Here is a 20,868-nt window from a genome sequence, read left to right as displayed (position 1 = left end):
GACAGGTAATAATAGAAATAATAAAAAATAATTAAAAACAAACTCAACCCACACCAATATGACTAAATACAATACAAAGAGTATATGCAGTAATAATAATAATAGCCTCTTATTAAAAACACAGTTTAAAAGTGCTTTGAGAAACAAAGCAAAGCAGAATATATAAATAAATATCCCAGCAGTGTTACAAAATACATCGAAACACCCGTAACTAATCCTTTCCTCACCTATATACCTGCAAAAATATCTTTTTTTGTATAGTATTTTCATATTGATTTATTTCTGTGCTTTGTTTCAACCCATCACCCAACCCATTCCACACGTCCAATAGAATTAAACGAGATCATCTGAGGCAAAAAACAAATTAAAAGGAAGACAGATGATAATAAGAAACAGAGATAGAAACACTAAAAACAATAATAACCCGTACCAATAAGACTAAATACAATATAAAGAATATAAGCAGTAAACACGGAAATAAAAGTAATAGAATTAAACACGATCAAGATGGAAAGAATAAAAGGATAAATTAAAATAGATAAATTAAAACAGACAAATCACAAAACAAAAATGCACCTGTACTTGTTTGTCCTCTATCTCTAACAGAGCCTTAAGGGTTAATTTTTGTATTTTTCAATCTGGACCCTATTCCCATGCAATTGTTTCTTAGCGACTGAACAACCATTTTTGAAATCGTTGTAGTATTAAGTGAGAGAGCAGCAGGCTGCTGGGCAGTAAACCACAATGTAAACAAATCAAAATTGAACAAATCACTGTTTCTCCAGAAACAGGTCCTGTATTTTACAAAAATGTAAAAAAAAAAAAAAAAAAATGCCCTATACCCCTCATGCCCTGAGTCAAATAAGTGATTCCTTTAGTTGAAGTTTGATAGATCTTTTTCCAGTCTGATTTTGAGAATCCTTTTTTTCCTGCTGGTACATGGGAATATAACAGAACTAGATGATTGTTGTTTGCGGGGTGACTGTCCCTTTAAAGTCCTGATGTGTCCTAATGTACACTGCCATCACACACGGCTGAGCAATACCCTTAAAAATAGGATTTTTGGAATTTTGGGAGAACTGTTCGTTTAGATGTAAATGGGGCCATCACTATTTCACTCCTCAAGTGTTGTAGTCTGTGGACTTTACATAATCATGTCACATTACTGAGTGAAGACTGAGCTTAATGCTGAATATGGAGCCAAGAACTGCATTAATAATTGTGAAGAGTCATTCTCCTTACAGATTATAATTGCATAACAATCACTGACATTTCCCTACATCAAGTAAGTGGAAAAGGCATGGCACTGCACTTTTACCACCTTATTAATTCTCTTTTAGATTGTGTCAAGGAAATGTGGTACTGTGTGTGCGTGTGTAACTATGAGGGAGAACGACAGATAAAAATGCAGAGAGAGAATGACAGATGGGAAGAGACAGAGAGATGCAGGGAGAACAGGAACAGCAGATTTGTAGTGACAGGCTGCTCAGTCGGAAGTTGTACGATTGTTTTGCCCTAAAACCTGCACCACATCCATGGAAACCAGTTGGAACCAGAATCCAGATATCAAAGAAACAACATTGTCAACTTTTTTTTCCAAGTACAATATCACACATTTTACATTTAATTCTAACAAGTGTAGTAGAGACTATTCTCTCCCGGCTTTTTAGTGGCACTGACAACGAACATCTACTGCAGCTTCATGGCAACAACTCTACGAGCCAACATATCCATCAGATGTGAGTCAGAGAGGATTGGCAAATACTTCTTAGCAGCTTTGGGTGAGCTTACTGTGACAGTTTAAGTTTGTTGTGACAGTTTGTGACACGTGACAGGTATGTTGTCAACCATAGGAGAGTATACTTAGTTTTTGAAAACCAGCACTGATCCCAAGATTTTATGCTGAATGACTCAAAGTTTCAAATAGATGGAAGCACCTCTAAAAACAAACTCAGAACCAGCACACAAACACTACAATTAATCTTACCAAATGTTTGTTTTTCACGAGGCAGGAAGAGTGAGGCAGGTTTTCTGTGGACAGGACCATGGGCGTATTATGAAATCATGGGCCCCTGGGCACAGATAGGCAAAAGACCCCACCACCTCTCATACGTATGAGACACACAGACTTTGTGGTGGTTTGGCCTCTTATTTTGTTGCTGTTTTGCATTTTTTAGACATTACGCATTTTTTTTTGTGTGTGTGTGTGTTTCTCTATGATGTTGTTTTGATGCTTTTTGTAGTTATTTTGTGTCTCTTTGTGGTCTTTTTGAGTCTCTTCATGGTTAGTATGTGTTAATTTTAAAGATTATTTTTGGGGGGATTTTTCCCTTTATTGATAGGACAGCTATAGAACGACAGGAAATGTGGGAGAGAGAAGGGGAGTGACATGCAGCAAAGGGACACAGGCTGGAATCGAACCCGGGCCGCTGCAAAGGTGAGCTAGAGGCCGGCCCTGAATCTGTTAATTTGAGTGACATGTTGCAAGTGAAGGCCAGGGGGGCACCCTGACACTTTGGGCCTCTGCCCAGTAGGTCTGTTCACTAATCTATCCATGGTTAGGACAGGGTTGAAAGCTAAGATTGTATCTGACCTAACTTTAAAAGGAAATGTGTTTACGATTCAGGGGGATTAAAGCTGCGTTTCCATCATTGGCTTTCAGTATAGTACCTCTGGAACCAAAGATGGCACCTACAAAGAGGTGGCTAGACTCTAGATTTGTGTTGTGTTTCCACCACAGACAGTACTGTTGTCACTTACTGCTTTGTCCAGCAGCACTTGCTGTATTTCCCTGTTTACTGGTGATACAGTGTGAAGTCTGCACCCTGTTAGTAGTCCCCAGAACAGGGCTGCAGCCCCGAGTAAGAGTCTCTCGCAATGGGATATTTGAAAATAGCAAGTCTGTGCAATGACTCATTGACAGGCAAAAGCAGAGGTTTAGTGCTGCCCGAACACATTGAATGAAGCTCTGACACGTTTTTTTCTCCAAGCGAGGATTACAATATATGCAGTTCATATAGATTTTTTAAACACTCGAAGATCCACTCATTACTAAAAGTGTATGTCATCCAAGAGAGATAATAAAAAAACGGAGTGGACCCGCTCTCTATGTAGATACAAACGGCTCATTCTAAGGTAACAAAAACTCAACAATTCTTGTTTTCAGTTGATTATACACTAAAGAAAATTATATTATATTAAATTTCTGCCAGTATACCCCCTAAAACCTACACACTGGACCTTTAAATAAATTGATTCTTGTACTTCAAAATAGCTAACTATTATGTTTGATTGAAACAAAAATTAAAATTTCAGAATAAATACAAATAGGTTAACAGCGACAATTCCAGAGGCAAGTTTGTGAGGGCAGTTCAAGGGAAGGTATATATATATATATATATATATATATATATATATATATATATATATATATATTACAGTATCACATGCTCAGTTGGCCTTGGGACCTACATCAACAACAGTTTCTGAACTAACCCCATTTACACTTCAACAAAAAAATATTATCCCCTTCATTGACAGCAGGGGTCATAATAACAGCCATCTGTGGGAAATAGCAAGTAGAAGTTACATAATAAAAACAAAGATTGATGCACTTTGATACAAATAACTGTACAGTAAATTGATAGGCAATATGCAAATTGCAGTATAATAAACTTCAGAAATCTAACATCAGTTCTACCAATATAAGCATATATACAGCCTTTATTGTGAGGGAGATAATGACAGTAAGACAATGTACTTCATATTAAACACATTTCAAAGTAAAAGAAAAACTGTTTTTTATAAAAATGACTTAATAGTTAATAAATGTTCACCCCTTCCTCTCTTACGGATTAACAGAGGGGATCTGCTGTAGCACTGATCAGTGCCGCCTGACACAGAGGTTACATAACCACATCGCCAAATGTGACCATTCTCCCTCGCAGCCGACAAATGACCTGCCTTGTAGCTTTAATTATCTGATTCTTGTAAAAATGATCTAACAGGAAATTAAGGCGTAAGTGGCCTTGAGTTTAACAAGATGTAGGCCCGTATAAGTCCTCACACTTTTAAGGCCAATACCAGCTTTGAGCCTTGATCCTTAAGTACATTTTAAGATTATTCAATGTCCTTTGGGCGGAATAATGTGCACTGATGCGAGTTAACAGGGAGAGAAAGGTTATCACTGTTCTTGTTTATGAAACTAGTGGAGCATTATGACGGCAACATACATTTTTTGAGAGTTTAAAGTCTTCCCTTTCAAGTAGCACCTTGCTGCAGTATTATCTGCCCGATGCGAGGCACTTTCACTCCTTTATCCATTAACCTCTTACTCTTTGCTGCAAAATGTTTTTCGGACACAAAAGTAGCTCTTTCTTGCTAGTTTCCTGAACTTTAACGCACACGAATGCAAGAGAGTGAAACTTTGTGCTGAAAAAAAGAGGCAACTGAGGGCAGGGGCAGCATTGCACCGTGGTGGGAGTAAATCAAGTGCCTCTGTCCCTCATTTCAGAGCGAGCTTTGATGTCACTGGAATAAGCTGCAGCTCACTGAAGGAACATCAAAGATACCCCCCCCACCCGTCCCAGCCCACCATTCACTGCTCTGTAGGAAACATGATTGGAAATGCGTGGGGTCCGTTATCTTTTCCATGATTAACCTCATTAACTGCCCATTAATGTTATCAATTACCCCAAAATGTGCACAGTAACTTCAGGGATCAACCAAGTTGCTGTTTGGAATTTGTGATGTAAAGAAAGAATATTTAATGCCACGCTGTTACTTTAGGCTGAGCTTTCTCATTTGAAGTGTTGAGCTTTGTGATCACTGATTATGGTCCCTTTGCTTTTTTCGTTGAGCTCTTGTTTGTTATTGCACCTACATTAGAGTAATCCTTTTTTTCCATTCACCTCTGTTGAACCCTTGCACTTAAACTGAACCTCTAGATCTCACTTAATCTTCTATCCTTTCTCATCAGTTTTGCAGAGAGGGTGGATAAATGGGAAGGGCGTACCCTTTATTTGTTATACACTGATATCCTTTGAGGACAATGTTGAATCAGCTGATGTAGGCTACATGTGTATTAGCCAGCCAACTGTAACTGCTTCCTGCTTGAGTAAATAGTGTGTGATTTAAAGGTCTAGTATGCTGAATTTAGTGGCATCTTGTGGCAACATAGCAGACCTGAAACTCTCCAGTGTGCTAAGCATGTAAACTACAGTGACAAATACAAAAATGCAAATAGCCTTATCTAGAGTCCATGTTTGGTTTGTATTTTCTGGGCTGTTATAGAACAACATAGCAGACTACATGGAAGAGGACCTGCTCTGTATTTAGATTTAAACTGTTAATTCTTGGTAACAAAAACACTACAGTTGTTATTTTCAGGTGGTTATAAGGAGATGAAAATATAGTTCTAAATATTATATACTATTTTGCTAATAGATGTCCCTAAATCCCATGGATGGATAACTGAACACTAATCCAAACAAAACTATCAGGGCCCCCACAGTTCTTCACCTGCAAAATGTCACTCAAATTAAAATGTACCAACCAGGAAGAGACTCAAAATTACCCTAAAGAGACACAAAGTGATACAAAGGAGCTACAAAGAGAAACAAAAGATCTACAAATGGGGCAAAACAACCACAAAGAGTCACAAAATGACTACAAAGAGACAAAAATGACTCCAAAGAGAGACGAAATGACCAAAAACTAGGGATGCATGATAATACTGACATGTTATCGGTATCAGCCGTATAATTTACAACTAGAAGACCCAAGGAATACAGTGCTACCAACAATTCATGCTTATCAGGAAGCTGGCCAGTAATAACGCTCCAAAATGAGGGTAAAATTTGGTGATAGAAAAACAGCAAGGCGATTTCAAATGCAAAAATAATTGAAATGAAAACATGCACTTAACAAAATGAAATTAATTACAATTAGCTGCTGACATTCTGCAATAATCTCGATTTAATAAAATAATGTTTGACAGCCCTACACAAACATGTGGTCTGGGCCTATATGGTGGAGGGAGAACCATGCATTTCCTCCACTCAGGGAGGCTCAAGGATAAATATTTGTTTCTGCAGAGAGAGGGTCAATATAAAAATAATTAAAAAAAAAAAGTCACACCCCAGAGATCAGTCCGTAAATAATAAAAATGTTGATTAAACCATAACCAGGCAATAACTCGCTCTTTTGCTGTTACAGCCGTTTTAAAGCCTCTGTCATTTAATGTAATTCGTCAGAAAATAAAGTAGTGATAGCTATTCTATTATCAGACGGGCAACTTTTCCTCCGTCCTCTGGCCTATTAGAGGAGCGCTCCGTGCAGCCAATCACAGGCACCCACTGCTCAGCACCACTAATCGCGGATTAGCTACAACCCGACTGCAGTCTACAGCTCTGGGAGGGAGAGGTAGTCACTGCCATTCACTACTCACCCTCTATTTTATTATTAGCTCACTTGGATCTGGCAGCAGGGTTTTTTCTCTCTCAGCAGCAGCAGCAGCGGCGGCGGGCGGCGGCGTTTGCGTTGCGCAAGCATAGCTGTAGATTATTGGGATCTCAGGTAAAGGTGTGGGAATACAGCAGAGAGGTCGATGGGAGCTGCTGCTGTAGGTCAGGTAGGACTCAATTGATGGCCCTTTAATTTCACTTCACGCCGTCGTAACGCGCCGCTCCGTTTTCGCGTCCCCCCCCCCCCCCCCCAAATGTTCAAGACGGCCAATTACCCGACGGTGGATCCAGCGCCCACCATCATGCACGGCACTTGGCTCACCACGGGGTGCCGAGAAACGCCCGTAGCGGTGGAGAAACCTAAGAAAAAAGCGTTCAGCCTGGTCAAAATCATGTCTCTCAGCAACAAGAAAGGGCACGGCCAGCATCCGCACCACAACAACAACATGCCCTTTACGATCCACTGTCACATCGGGAAAAGAGATAAAGCACATTTGCAGCAATTGCAGCCGCGGGAACGACACGCAGGACGGTGAGTATGGATAGGCTCGTGCCTGGTGTGGTTTCGCCCATGCGGTACCGCCATCCAGGATCTCTTTTTTTTCGGCGATGGCCATGCCTCTGGGCTCTGTTTGACAACCAGATCAGGCGCTCCTATGTCTCTGTGTGCTTTGCGTCTCCTTCATGTGTCTCGCGTGTGACAATATTCAGTGTAAGTGGGTCAGTGTATACCTTTAGACACAAAGCGACTGTTGCTGTTGTGGAAACTGCCTCTGACTGGATCAGAACTTCTGATTGGGTTGGGCTCTCACTTGCATTGCTACTTGTTGGTTGTCCTCGTAGAAAATATGAATCATTATATGGAAAGCTGTATTTGTCACCTATTTAGGATGTAGATGCCACTGAAATGGGAACTACATAGGCTGTTTACACAAAGCCGTTTCCAGTTTAGTGTCATTACATCATCACTCAGCCATTTTGGTATGCAAACAAGTGTTTTTAATTAAAAGCAGCCACATCAGGGTGTTTTTGGAGAATGTAGGTTACATGCAACATGATGAAGATGGTGTGTCTGATGTCATGAAATGGTCACCTGCCTTTTAAAAACAGCACCACATTTTAATCAGCCTGGATACTTGCAAGAGGATTTTCTCTGTTTTTTTCTCTCCCCCTTTTTTCTTTGCAGATTGAGCTTGTCTCTGCTCAGCCAGGATTTTGTCAAGACTGTGATTAATTACATCACCATGCACTTAAACTGTAGACATTCTAGTTCTGTGTTTTCTGCCTGTAAAAGAAATATGGGGTAGTATGAAACACAATACAGCAAGCCCTTTGGGTACATCTTCACAGTGCACCAAAATCAAAAGCTTTCCTCTTTTGTAAATATAATATATATTTCAGCCATGTGTAGACTAGAGGGTTTGTTGCCTACAAAGAAGTGTTTGATGTTGTGATCTGATGTTCAGTTTGTATTTCTTTTATTGAAGTTAAAAATCATGCAATATATAGAAGTGGTTGGCTGTTGAATGTTACTCAGGTTAGATTTGCTTGTTTGTCTTCCTGTCTTTATCAAGCTTTCAGACCTCTAATGAAGTAATTTGAATCTCTATTGGATTCAATTAGCATTGACTGTAGAGCTATTTATAGAGTAGTTTGGTGGCAGGATCGCTAATATGGTTGGCTCAGAGGCACCAGAGCATTCAGTTGATGGTCCTTGGGACTGATTTCTGTCGCATTACTGTCACGTTATTTATCCTGCTGTCCCGTTGCCCTGGGGAGGTGACTAGCCCGCAAAGTGATATTTCCATGTTGGCAAACATCATGAATGTGAATATGATGTAATCATTCAAAAGCAAGTCAGCAGCACATTCCCTGACAGCATGTCATGGGTGATGATCTGACGCAATGTGGTGACACTGACAACTGATAGGACACGCTGTGCTAGAGGTCACCTCATGCATCCAGACTCCAGTCTGCCACCCCGACCCAGTCATGAAAACTTGGCCTTTTCTGTGTTTCTATATCTGAATATTTTTTCATGAAGCTGTCTAAGTGAGGTGATATGTCTGCTTTCACTGTTGTCCAAGTTGAGTTATCGTTGCTCCCAGGAGGCCAGAAATCATGACGCCTGGCGATGCAAGACTGCGCCATCGTTGCAAATGATGATGCAAGTAAGACAAAAATAAAAGCAGACGTGATGGATTACCCATCTCAAGCAAGTATTAAAGCTACAGTAGGTCACTTTTATTAGAAAAATAACGTTTGTAATATTTGCTAAAATAACTGCCAATATATCCTGACAGTAGTATATGAGAGATGAAATGTGAAAAAAAAATGTGCTTCTCCTAGTGCTTCTCATGGCATCTGCAAGAATCCTGAATGAAAACAACCAATCAGAGCCCAAAAGATAACCAATGTGAAAGAAACATGGCAATATCTTTGGTTGTGGCTCTAAAACAGTGGTCCTACATCAGAGTGTCAGTGGCACTGATCAGCGTGACACTGCAAAATGCTAGTAGATGCTAATAAATACTCATTGTGAAATTGGCATGCCAAGTTGGCCTCTTTTCCCAGCTACGACCGTGTCCACAATTTCCTCCTCTTCAAACTTTTTTTCGACACACAAATGCCATTATAGCAAAGGCTCGATTCATGTTTGTTTGTTTTTTTTTTGCTTACCACTACAGTGGCGTAGTGACAAATGATGAAACATTTTGTTCTTGCGTGTTGATGTCGATGGACATGCCATGCCAACACTGGCAAAGACAAGTAAACAGAGGACCTGTGTGAATGAAAAGAAGATTTTTTTGTGAAACGTCATCCTCTGTGTACTTGTCTTTCCGTGCATGCTGTTGTCAGCAAATGCAGTGATGAACTCTGCGATAGAGACTCCTCCCGGCACTAAATGATTGTTATCATTCAGGTGCTGTGGATTATTGCAAATTCCATGAGGAGCACCAGGAGGATGCACAAGAACCTGATTCTGTCAGATTATCTGTCTCATGTATTACTGTCAGGATGTAGCGACAGTTTCAGCAAAAATTACAAAAAGGTATTTTTTATAAAAGTGACCTACTGTAGCTGTAACACTTGCTTGAGATGGGGAATCTATCAGGTCTGCTTCTATTTTTGTCTAACTTGCATCATCATTTGCAATGATAGCACAGTCTTGCATCCCAGACGCCAACTTGGACAACAATGAAAGCAGACACATCACCACACTCGGAAAGCTTTGAGTCTGTGCAGAAAAAGTGGACACAAATCCTGTTAAAAAACACACCTTTTCAATCTGTCATATTGGGTCTGATTTTATGGTGACACACACACATCTTAATTGCACTGATGGTGATTTCATTATACTGATTTTATACCTTGTTTTGTTTTTTTTATGACAATGATTTGTGAAGTTATTTTTAACTTATTACTGTTTATTAATGATTGTTTGACTTTACTATCTGTGGTTGCATTGATACTTGTACGGTGTCCTTGAATCATTTCTATTATTATTGTTGTTATTATTGTTATTAAATGGGTGAATTCAAAAGGTAGGAGACCAGAAAAAGAGCCATTTTTTTACTGAACTGCAAGCAAAGCACATTATTATTATTATTGTTGTTATTATTGTTATTAAATGGGTGAATTCAAAAGGTAGGAAAACAAAAAAAGGCCATTTTTTTTACTGAACTGCAAGTATAGCAGTTTAAGCAAGTATATATTTTAATGTTACCTACTTTAGATTGAAGTCCCTTTAAATTGATTTTTTTTCAATACTGTATAATCCATGAGTGCAGTTATACTTCAGGTGGGAATATTAAAGTTGTTTTAGTGAATATTTTGCAGGTTTTCTGCACTTGAAATATGGTTGAATTCTGTTGAAAAACTTCTGAAATGTCTTGTGTTCAGTTAGCTTGTAAAGCGACTAAAGAGTGAAGAGAAAAGCAGTTCATACCTAGAGGGCACATTATAGTTTGTGTGCTGCATGCATTGTTTGGTTTTTAGATCTGTTCACAAGCTGCTCGAGTCAAAGATTTCAGTTTGAACACCTCTTTAAGATCTTACCTGTGCAGCTAAAACCTGTCGTTTCTAAGCACAAGGCAACTTTTGCCACAGTTGGTGTGTGCCCTGACGTCTGGTGGATTGTAAGTGGGGTTGTTTGCAGCATCTTTTAATCATAGCATGTATTCATTTTTTCACTTAATAGCTGGTGTTCTAATGAAGTGCTTAACATTCTTGGCTCTTGATATCTGATGGTATGTAAAACTCAAACGGGCTGGCTTTTGTGAATATTTGATGAGGAGTAGAAAGATTTCCCCTTAATGAGGTGCTTATCAGTCTGTTTAGTGTGTTTTGGCAAGCTAACGCCAACCTCTCAGCGTGATGCAGCCTCAAACTGTTTAGACTCGGAGCGTATCCTGCGTAATGCTATCTGATTTGCAGGTTTGTTTATCCACTCCCAACCTCATCCAGTTACTAGGGAATTCGGGAGGCCACTTGGCACAGATTCATACTGCTTGGATCTTTGTAAGCAAAAGTGTCTGCTGCATTCACTGTGAGCTCTCCAGCATGATTACCAGAATATCACCTCCTCTGCATCCTCACCTAAACTAGACCCCGTTTTTTTGTTTTTATTCCCTCACAGCTGAGGAAGTAGAGAGGCTGGCCGCCATGCGTTCTGAGTCCTTGGTCTCCGGCACCCACACTCCACCCATCCGTCGTCGGAGCAAGTTTGCCACTCTGGGACGCCTCCTCAAGCCCTGGAAATGGAGGAAGAAAAAGAGTGAGAAGTTCAAGCAGACCTCTGCTGGTAAATTACATTTTTTCCTAATTCTATAGTATGATAATATAAGCACAAAAAAACACATGTATATACAAACAACTATTTTATACCCCGTAAGGTTGTTAGAAAAAAAAAACAAATTCAGTGTATATCCATTGGCCAAAAGAAAATGGTATTAAGTTTCAGTCTCCAGGGTTATTGAAAATGCGGCAAATTGATTCAGCAAAAGTGCAGCGTTGGAGTTTCGTGTTTTGAGGTCTCTTTAGAGTTCCTTTGATCTCGCAGGCCAGTGTTGTCAGGGGCGAGTGAAGGACATGCTCTCTTCAGATGTGGCTGTATTTATTTTTCCTCGGCTGACACATCCTGAATTCCAGCCTCAGCCGGGCGGACAGGAGGAGACACTTTGTCAGGCTGCATCTTGCGGTTTGGAAGCAGAATTCTTGCTTGCTGTGTATAGGATGAGCAATTGCGCAGAGGCCTGTATCCAGTCTGAACAGGACAGGATGTTCTAATTTAGATTATGCTATTAATTTAGCATCCTCCAGGTGTGAATTTCCTGAATGAATCAGTCTTTGGGTTGATTTGAGCATCACTGTTGTGGTGGCCTCATTGCTCTCTTACATACCATCTCAGTCTTTCCTCAAGCACAAAAACATGACTTTTTTTGGTTGAGTTTACCTTTCAGCTCAGATTTGACTGTTACTTTTCCCAGAATGCACTTTGGCTGTAGCTTGTGTTTCTGCCCTAACATGATCCCCCGAGCTCAGCAGTCTCTCTGGACTATGATGCATCTTTAGCAAGTGCTGGCAAAATCTATATGTCTAAGCTTGACGCTTGACTTTTTGATGTTTTACTGTGTTTTAATAGCGAGCGTGCACTTGATGAGACAATCCTGTCGATGTTTTCAGTTCATTGGTGCAATCATGTATGCTCTATTATAACAGCATCTCCCCTGATGTGAAGAACAACAATGAAAAGCAGAGCAACAAAAGGGCTTTTTTTCTGTTACAATAGTGTTAATGCACAGTGGGGTTGAGTGATAAAGCTCTCTTCATCGCTTTTGTCATCCACTTGTTTTGTATGCATAATGCCGCTGTCTCCAAATAATTCTTTTGCTCCTATTGTTCTATTCAATCCTTTTTGATGGCAGCATGATGGTGGATTATAACCCACCAGCATATCTCGCTAGAGCGGCCTTTAGGTGGAATTTGTGCATCGTTTCAAGCTGTAGGCTTTTGTGCAGTCTTCCAAGTAGCTCCAACGCTCAGGCAGGTTCTGTAGCCGCAGTGACGCCACCACACTGTCACATCAATTTCGGCAAGAAGCGTGAACCTGACTTTTAAAGCCCCAAACAAGAGTACTGAGGCCTGCACTTGTGCAGCCAGCAGTGGAAGAGTTGAAGTCACACAAGCGTCAGCCAGTGCAGTAAATTCAAATGACAGGACGTGGCACAGGGATTTTGAACTGGAGCGGTCAGCTCATGGACGGTTGAACTTAAAAGGGGATTTAAAGCTGCACAAATAAATACTTTTGTATAAACAATGGCTCAAATGACTACAAATGTGTAATGTGAAACGGGTCATGAGTAACGATGAACTGACACAGCTGCTTTAAAGGTGATCTATAGGACATTCAGGACATTAATATAGCAACAAACAACTATTTGCTATGTAAAGATCTAATGGGATACAGGCGTTCTGAGCAGAGAATGTAGTTAAGTTCCTTCTGGGTGTGTTAACCAAGCTTCTCTATCCAGTGTTGTAGTAGTCGTTCATGTTGCGCTTGCATATTAATGCTCATGTAGCCAGTGTGAATCTGCCGTTAATGCATCTTACACACGTTAGTGCATGTTAGTACCTGTGACTGTGTCCCGCTGACTAGCTAATCACCACTTCTGTGCACTGCTACATTACTGCAGTTACTGCTGATAGTGCCGGCCATACCCACAGTGGCGGAAGAGAGTCGTTGCAGAGGCACAACGCCCACCTTCAAGTTGCCCACTGTTACTGTTGTTAGCATTGTTTGGGCTGTTAGCACCATAATGTGCTCGTACTGGTAGCTGCTAGCTGCATGCTCTGCCACTTCCATGTTGAGAGCTGTGTGCAGGCAATCCTGGCTCAGACTCTGAATCATAGATATGCTTTGAATGTTGCATACAGCTCCCTTTAATAATTTTGTATGCTTTTAATCCAACTGTGCGCCTACAACTGCACATGTATTTGAGTAGCAGTGACTGTTCTCACTGGCTAGTATTGCACTGCACTCATACAATGGTTACCACTGATAATGCCGTCCTGAACCCAGTAGCATAAGGGCATCACCGCAGAAGCATAACGCCAACCCTCCGGTTTCCCACTGTTGCTGATGTTAGCCCCATTCATGCTGTTAGCACCGTTAGCTGCCAGCTAAACCAACTCCATGTTGACAACGTCTGAATCTTGAATAGGCTCTGAATGTTGAATGCTGTTCCTTTTAAAGACCGTATTCCTTTTATTCAATTGTGCACCCACAATCCACTAACAAAACTTATGAAACTGGATCTTTCATGAGCCTATAATTATAAAGGGAGTTTTGCATGTCCATTGATTTATAGTTTTCATATTTCCAGTATTTGCAAAGTAGAGGCTAACGTGTGCTGGTCGACATGATCATGTTCACCTGCTCGAATGCACCCTGTTGTGATCTGGCAAAGTATTAGATAATATGTTGCATTCAGTGGTTTGAAAGGCACTGAATCCAGTGTTGTGCATGAATAGCTAACGACAGAGTGAAGTGTGGAGTAGATTTTGAGCAGGCATATTATGTAACAAAACCTTAAATTGGGGAAAAAATGAACAAAAAAATAATCTGGAGAAAGCAGTTTTGTGATGGTTCACTTGTGATCAGACATCTTCCAAGAAAGATTTCCTGGTGTAATTATTTACACAATTCAGTCCTCTTGTAACGAGCATTTTGTTGTAATAAAAGCTGTGTTAAGGGGTACAAAATTCAGCTAATTTCACCTTGGAAACAGTATAGACTTTGGCTTGACTTGTAACCGAACTATTGATGTGTTTTTAAATAGAACATAGTGTTGTGCATTTGCCCTCATTTAATTTGTCAACACTAAGATGGCAGCCTATTTATTTACTAGCCTAAAAGCCTGGAATGGGTTGACCTCATTTTAACAGATATAAGAAAACTGCTGCCACATGATTATGACCAATACTGTGTTATTGTATTAATACTTTCAACCTGTTGCTTAAACAAACTTAGAAATGTGCTGTATGGTAGCACTTTACATTCAGTCATTAAAGACAAACTGTTCATTGCAGTTCCTGCTGCACTGCTCTGATACACGACCCTACGTACTGTCTTCTCGTCTCTGCAGTTGTCTGTGATGCCTTACTGTTGATTATGTTTCCTGTGTCAGTGGGGAGCAGACCAGCCACTGGGCATGCAGATGTTGTCGTAGATAATTGGACACTGTGCACAGTCGAGGATTATAAATGTGTTGTGATATTAAGCAGATGAAGGCCAGCTCTGGGGGACTGTACTCTTCACCTCAGGAAGGAAGGAGGGAGGGCCTGACAGTCCGATATCTTATCATGCTGTCTTATCGTGCTTGCTACATTCTCACAGACAGTTTCTATCACAAAGAGATCTCACTAGGTGGTGATTCGTCAAAGATAATGCATGTGGTAGTCTGATGTTATCTTCATTTTTTATTTGTAATCCAATTAGTTGTCATTTTCTTATGAACAGCAGTCGTCTAAATGCATTATTTCTGACGTTATTAGCTGATTTTTAGATTAAAATTAGATTTCCTAACTGTTTGAGGATTATATACACGGATGGTTTACTGAATGGGCCTACTAGACATACGCCCAGAGGCCCAAAGTGTCAGGTCTGACAGTGTCACTTACAAAATGTCATTCAAAAGAACAAATACTGACCAGGAAGACATTCAAAATGACCACAAAAACATGCAAATGAAATGCATAGAGCAGGGGTCAGCAAGTAAGTTTGACCTCGGGGCAGTTTTTTTCTAAGCAATTAGATGGCGGGCCAGAACATAATCAAAGGCTAATTTAAGAAATTGTTTGATAAAAGGAATGCAACTGAAATTTGTGACAAACTGCCTGATAGGACAAGACAGACAATAATTTAGAGAACCAAAACAACTACAGTGAGACACACAACAACCTCAAGGAGACTACAAATGATTACAACAAAACACAAAACAACCAAAACCGACACAAAGACACAATATTACCTTAAAAGGACACAAATAACAAGAAAATGACAGATAAGACCTATAAGAAAACACAAAGAGACAAAAAACAACTAAAAAGATGCATTAAAACTACAAAGAGACTGAAAACCATCACCTGTGTGTCTTGTCCCCATGTAGGAGTGGTGGTGGGGCCCTTTGCATATTTGTGCACGGGAGGTGATTGTCTCACAATCCGCCTGTGATTATATATTGTGTAAAGAGGAAAAACCAAAGTCACATTACAAACCTGCTGCATCCTTTTTATGTATCAAGGTCATGTTTAGCCACATCGGAGCTTCTGACATGTGAGCGCTTGAGCTCCTCATTGATAAAAGACTCCATGAAAGTTTTAATACAGTTTTTGTCAGGCTCAGGCTCAGAGAATTGCCTCGATAAAAGCCTCCACTTTGAGCTACTGAGCCTCAGGGTTGGTAGGATGTGTTCTGACTATCTGGGTCACTTCACAGTGGAATATATTTTCTCTAAAAAAAAAAAAAAACTAAGTGTAGTGTTCTCAGATCAATACTGGCTGCACTCAGATATGCCAGTTTCATTTAATATGCTCTCAGCTGAGTCTCCCCAATGAGTGTCTAATCTTCTCATCTTGGTGCAGATTGAGTGGCTGCAGTGTTGGACACCACTTTAGGTCACGGTGGACGATCCAAAATAGAACTTGGTTGATATTCAAGGTGATGTAGAGGATGTTTTCTGCGTTTTGTGCTCTCATATGAAAGATTGCAATATTTTCTTGGTATTAATGGGCTTACATGAGCGTTTGTTGCATGTTTCAGTTAGTGTACCTGAGCTGGATGCTGCAGGTACACAAGTAATAGACCGTATTGCAAAGCAGCTGATAAATTGCCATTCTGTTGATCCAGTCAGCCACTTTCAGGATCAAAGTTAAATATTTGGCAGCTTTTTATCCACAGTGAATGCGTTTTTTTTTTGTATTGCCCTCACAGGACCTTCCTGATGAAATGAACATGAAATTCCAGTTCTTGCACACTATTAATGTATTCATTAAATATTGAACAAAATGTTGTTGCAATACCAGCCAGTGTTTTAACTCCTGACTCGGTGTTCGGCTAGTGCACCAACAGCTGCGCTCATTCTAACATTTTCTTTTGTTTTTACGTGCACACAATATCTATCAATCTGGAGATGTAACCTCGCACGGGTGTTTTGAGTTAATGGTGTTACGCAACTGTCCACGTCCCGTGGCATAGCAGTTATGTCATAAAGCTTTGAGTAATTACTTTTTATTTTGTAATCCCTGAACATATTACAGCCCCGCCAGCCAAGCGACAACCTTTAGCCCTGGGTTTCCCCGCTTTGGCAAAGAGTTGGTGCTGATGGTTTTTAAAGCATTTGTCATTTTGATTAACAATTAATAAAAGACAGACTATTTGTTTTTCAAAATAACGCATGACAGGGATGTCAAAGTATAACAGAGGTTACATTCATGCAAGATTTGTTGCCAGAATTAATAATTATTAAAGGATTTGCATTTAATGAAAAGAGGTGGTATAAAGATAGAAACTTTCAACCTATTGTAACATGTTTTTTTGTTTTTTTTTGTGGTCTACATCCCAAAAAAGATACAGACATTAGTAGTCAAAGCAAAGTCGTTGCTTCTCATTTAAAGAGGGTTGTGTGAGTTTCATGAAAATTGACTGCCAAGGTGCAGAGATCCCTGGTTTTGATTAAATTTTCAGAGCACTACAAGGTTTACTTTTCTCATTATACAGGCACGGCTCAGCTGGCAGACATTATTAATAGAAACCATTTTTTGAACTGTTGTAAATTTTAATGATGTTTGAGAATGCAAAGGTACAAAGAAGTGAGATGTGTGACGCCTTTGGTGCTTTGAGGAAAACAATCCTGTCTGCATTGAACTCTCAGTTAGAAAAATCCCTCTATGTTTATTCTGGGTCAACTGTTTGATAACTCTATTATCCCCTTGACTTGACCTAATGTTAAATTTGCTGCGTCTTGGTGGGAAAAAAATCACTTTTCGATGGAGCTACCAGCATTAGCATCCCAAGTAGCATCTACAAATGGCACAATTTCCTTTCATTTCACACTCCTTAATTTCCCACTTCCTAGGGGTCTGGTAGAGATGAGTCTTTGTGGGACATATTGGTGATATTTTGGTCACGTATTTTCCCCCCCAAAATGTTTCGCTGCTTAACTAATTCCTGGCTTGGAGCTGATGTCAAACAGGCTTCTCTTGGAAAACTTTTGAAGTATTGAGTGATATTGAACATCTGGTACGCTGGAGGAACTCATAATGGAGCGTACTGTTTGATGATAGCTCGCTCTGCTGTGGTATTTTTCAACACTGAAGCACCAAGATCCAAATTTTCTGCCCTGGGGGCCTGTCTGTCTGACATTTGTATCACTCTCATTTGTGTTTTTTAATTTTGGACTCTGAGCAGTTGGTTTTAAATCCACTGTGTTCTGACAAAGGGCAAGGAAAAGAGAGGTCAAGCTCTCCGTGTTTTCATCAATCCACACTGAGGGTGTATTAGCATTGAACACAGCGCCCTCTGATAGAGCTGGGACAGGACTCCTGGGTCATATGTAAAGCACACATGGCACAATCTGTGATCTCCCTCTTAAGCAGGAGCTGCAGAGTCCTGCAGAGAGATTCTTGCACCGTGTTCTTAAGTGTTTGTTGCTGATCCTCATTTCACATTCTTAATTGGTTTGTATGCAGGGGCATCTTTAGAAATTACTGACATGATTTTTAACTGCTTTTGTTCAGCCTACTGATAGAAGATGTTAAGTGGCTCGACTTTTGAAGCCTAAAAATAGACGCAGTAGCTATGGGACATGTTATCTTGTGCATAATGCATCGCAATGAGAAGCGTTGTTGTAATCACTCCTCCATTTTTTAATCTCTTGTGTTAATCAGGCCCTGTTTTTTGCTTTAGGTGTTGAGATGAGAAGTCACACTTTCACAGATTATCTTTACAGCAAAATTCAGGATTTTAATACTTCTGTTCTCTTTACAGAAGTTGCTTGGAATTCTGATATTTTATCTAATCAAAAGATCTAAAAAAGTACCAATACACATACTTGTAAAGCAGGCCTCATAATATACTGCAGATACAGTTGTGTTCAGAAAATAAAAAATAAAATGCAAAAATTGAAATTTTTCTATTGTCTTATTATCAAATCCTTTAAACAGACAAAATCCCACAATAAATTGATTTTATTAACAAGTATCATCTCATATATTTTCAAGTCAACACATTCTCACTCCCAGTTCATCAAATACAGCAGCTTTGCCAGTGGCCCTTTGCTTCGAATGATGCTGCTCTAGGTACCCCTCTAGCATCAGTTTGAGATGACAGACGACACCATGCCAATTTTTGCTTGCTGAATGCATAGTATCTTTTCAAAATAAATGTCTGTGTCCACAGGAATCTTGGGTTTTGCCACTAAAACTATTTTAGGTTTTGGCAAAAAAAACCCTACTTGGTTAGGTTTAGATAAAATATCATAGTCTGGGTTAAAATAAGTATATAACAGTAAGTTTCTAAGTATGTATATAGTTAAAAAAAACTCAATTTGGACTTTTGGTTCCACAGGGGACACAAACACCAGTCTCCTGTGTTAAAGGCCTACACATGTTTGACCCATTCGCCTATGCAGACTTTTTCTGTCTTCATTCTATGCCATTTGCTGCAGATGGGTTAACGTTGAAGTCCCTTACAGATGCTAAAGGGTGCCTTATCCGTCTGAATCAGACACTAACAGCCACTGACAAAACTGTTGTATTTGATGCCCTGGGAATGACAACAGGCTGCTGTTGTCCAAACACTATCAAAAGCTTCATGAGACACATTGTTGGACTGACATGTTCTGTCATTACTATAAACATGGGCACAGAAGTTATTTTATGTCTATTCCACATCCACCATCATGTTACTAAAAATACTCAGTAGCCAACCAAACATGTATTAATCCGCAGCTGAAGATAGTCTCCAACAAATCCTCTACTTACTCGTGGTTGAATAACTTCTGTTAAAAACTACAGTGCCCAACTGTTTTTAGAAAGTATTAGGCCATTTTTAAAAATAACACAATGTATTTTAGACATGTTTAAAAAGGTTTAAGTGTTCAGCACAGATGGTTTTGAGACTGAGTGCCGAAGACAGAACAGGGAAGACCAAATCACAGTTACTTTTGGTCTTTTCATGGGATTTGTTGAAAAAGAGAAAATATAAAATAATGTCTGCCTTGTCTTTTTATCATCATGTTTTCAACAAAAAAAAATCATTGTCCAATTAAAATGACCATAACAACTGGAAAGAAATCTTGTAAAGGATATGGTTATTTTATATGCTTTATGTGCTTTTCTATCTTTAAAGTTCCTCACAGACTTCCAGTTAAAGTATTTTCTGTATAACTTGGAAAAATCTACTAAAACCATGACTTGTAATTGCAAACTATTTTGCCTTAGGGTTCTGGGGATCTTTTTCAGCTTTGTTTTGTATTGAAAGGTTTGAGTAATATAAAAATGACTTTAACGTTATTCTCCTTTACCCCCTGCAGCTTTGGAGAGGAAGATGTCAATGCGACAGAGCAGAGATGAGTTGATCAAGAGAGGAGTGCTGAAAGAGATCTTTGAAAAAGGTGAGCTGATGTTCTACAGTTACAGTCTAATTTAACAGAGTTGGAAATTGTCTCATTTTTAAGTAGAAACTGCAAAAAGGGTAGACGTGGTGCTTTAAATTGGAAGGTCTTCAGTTATTCATCTCCTCATTAATCAGTAGTCTCTGAAGTGCGCTCTTCAAGATTTGGCACGGGGCATCTAGAGATATAATCTTTCATTATAGAAATTTTGTGGGGTTTTATAAACTCTTTGATCTTGATTTGATGTGCCTTAGACGCCCTGTATTCAAAGCCAGTGAATATATGAGTCTGACAGCAGAGTGCTCCATGCCTCAGGACATCAAAAACAAAGTTGGTGAAGCTCAGAAAGTCCATTGACTCCTGCCAAGATGTGAACAGAGAAGATTAGGAAATGTGTGGTGTTTTTTTTTTTTAATCTTTTTGTTTTTTTAAAGTTGAGCTTTTTGGACAATGTCCAAAAATATGAAGAAAGCCAAAACAAATGTCTGACAAACATACTTAAATAGTACAAATATAAATAGAACATTGGGTTCATTTAAGGCTAGGTACTTCGCTGTGGCTGTTTGTGCTGTCTGCACTGTCTGCACTGTCTGCACTGTCTGTACCTGCAATTTTATGTGATTTTATGCCTAATGTTTTTGGGGTTTTCATTTTTTTCCCTTTAGGGTCTAGAAAATCGCTTTGCAAATAAAATGTTACTATTATTAAATTATTATATGTTATTAGAA

At 39.5% G+C, this 20,868-nt stretch overlaps 1 protein-coding gene across 1 annotated transcript in view; it reads left to right on the top strand.

The window, feature by feature from the left end:
• The first annotated feature begins 6,523 nt into the window (after positions 1-6,523).
• The window catches only part of LOC121951238 (phosphatase and actin regulator 1-like), a 41,871-nt gene continuing 27,526 nt past the window's right edge, over positions 6,524-20,868 (top strand). Inside the window, 4 exon segments of the mRNA XM_042497498.1 lie at positions 6,524-6,937; positions 6,939-6,996; positions 11,104-11,268; positions 20,060-20,140. Of these exon segments, the coding sequence (XP_042353432.1) occupies positions 6,719-6,937; positions 6,939-6,996; positions 11,104-11,268; positions 20,060-20,140 (523 nt within the window). The 5' untranslated portion in view covers positions 6,524-6,718.

Source organism: Plectropomus leopardus, chromosome 12, assembly GCF_008729295.1.
Source record: "Plectropomus leopardus isolate mb chromosome 12, YSFRI_Pleo_2.0, whole genome shotgun sequence".
In the NCBI taxonomy this organism is placed as follows: Eukaryota; Metazoa; Chordata; class Actinopteri; order Perciformes; family Serranidae; genus Plectropomus; species Plectropomus leopardus.
Note: the sequence above shows the minus strand (reverse complement) of the source record. Positions and strands in the feature narration are given on the sequence as shown.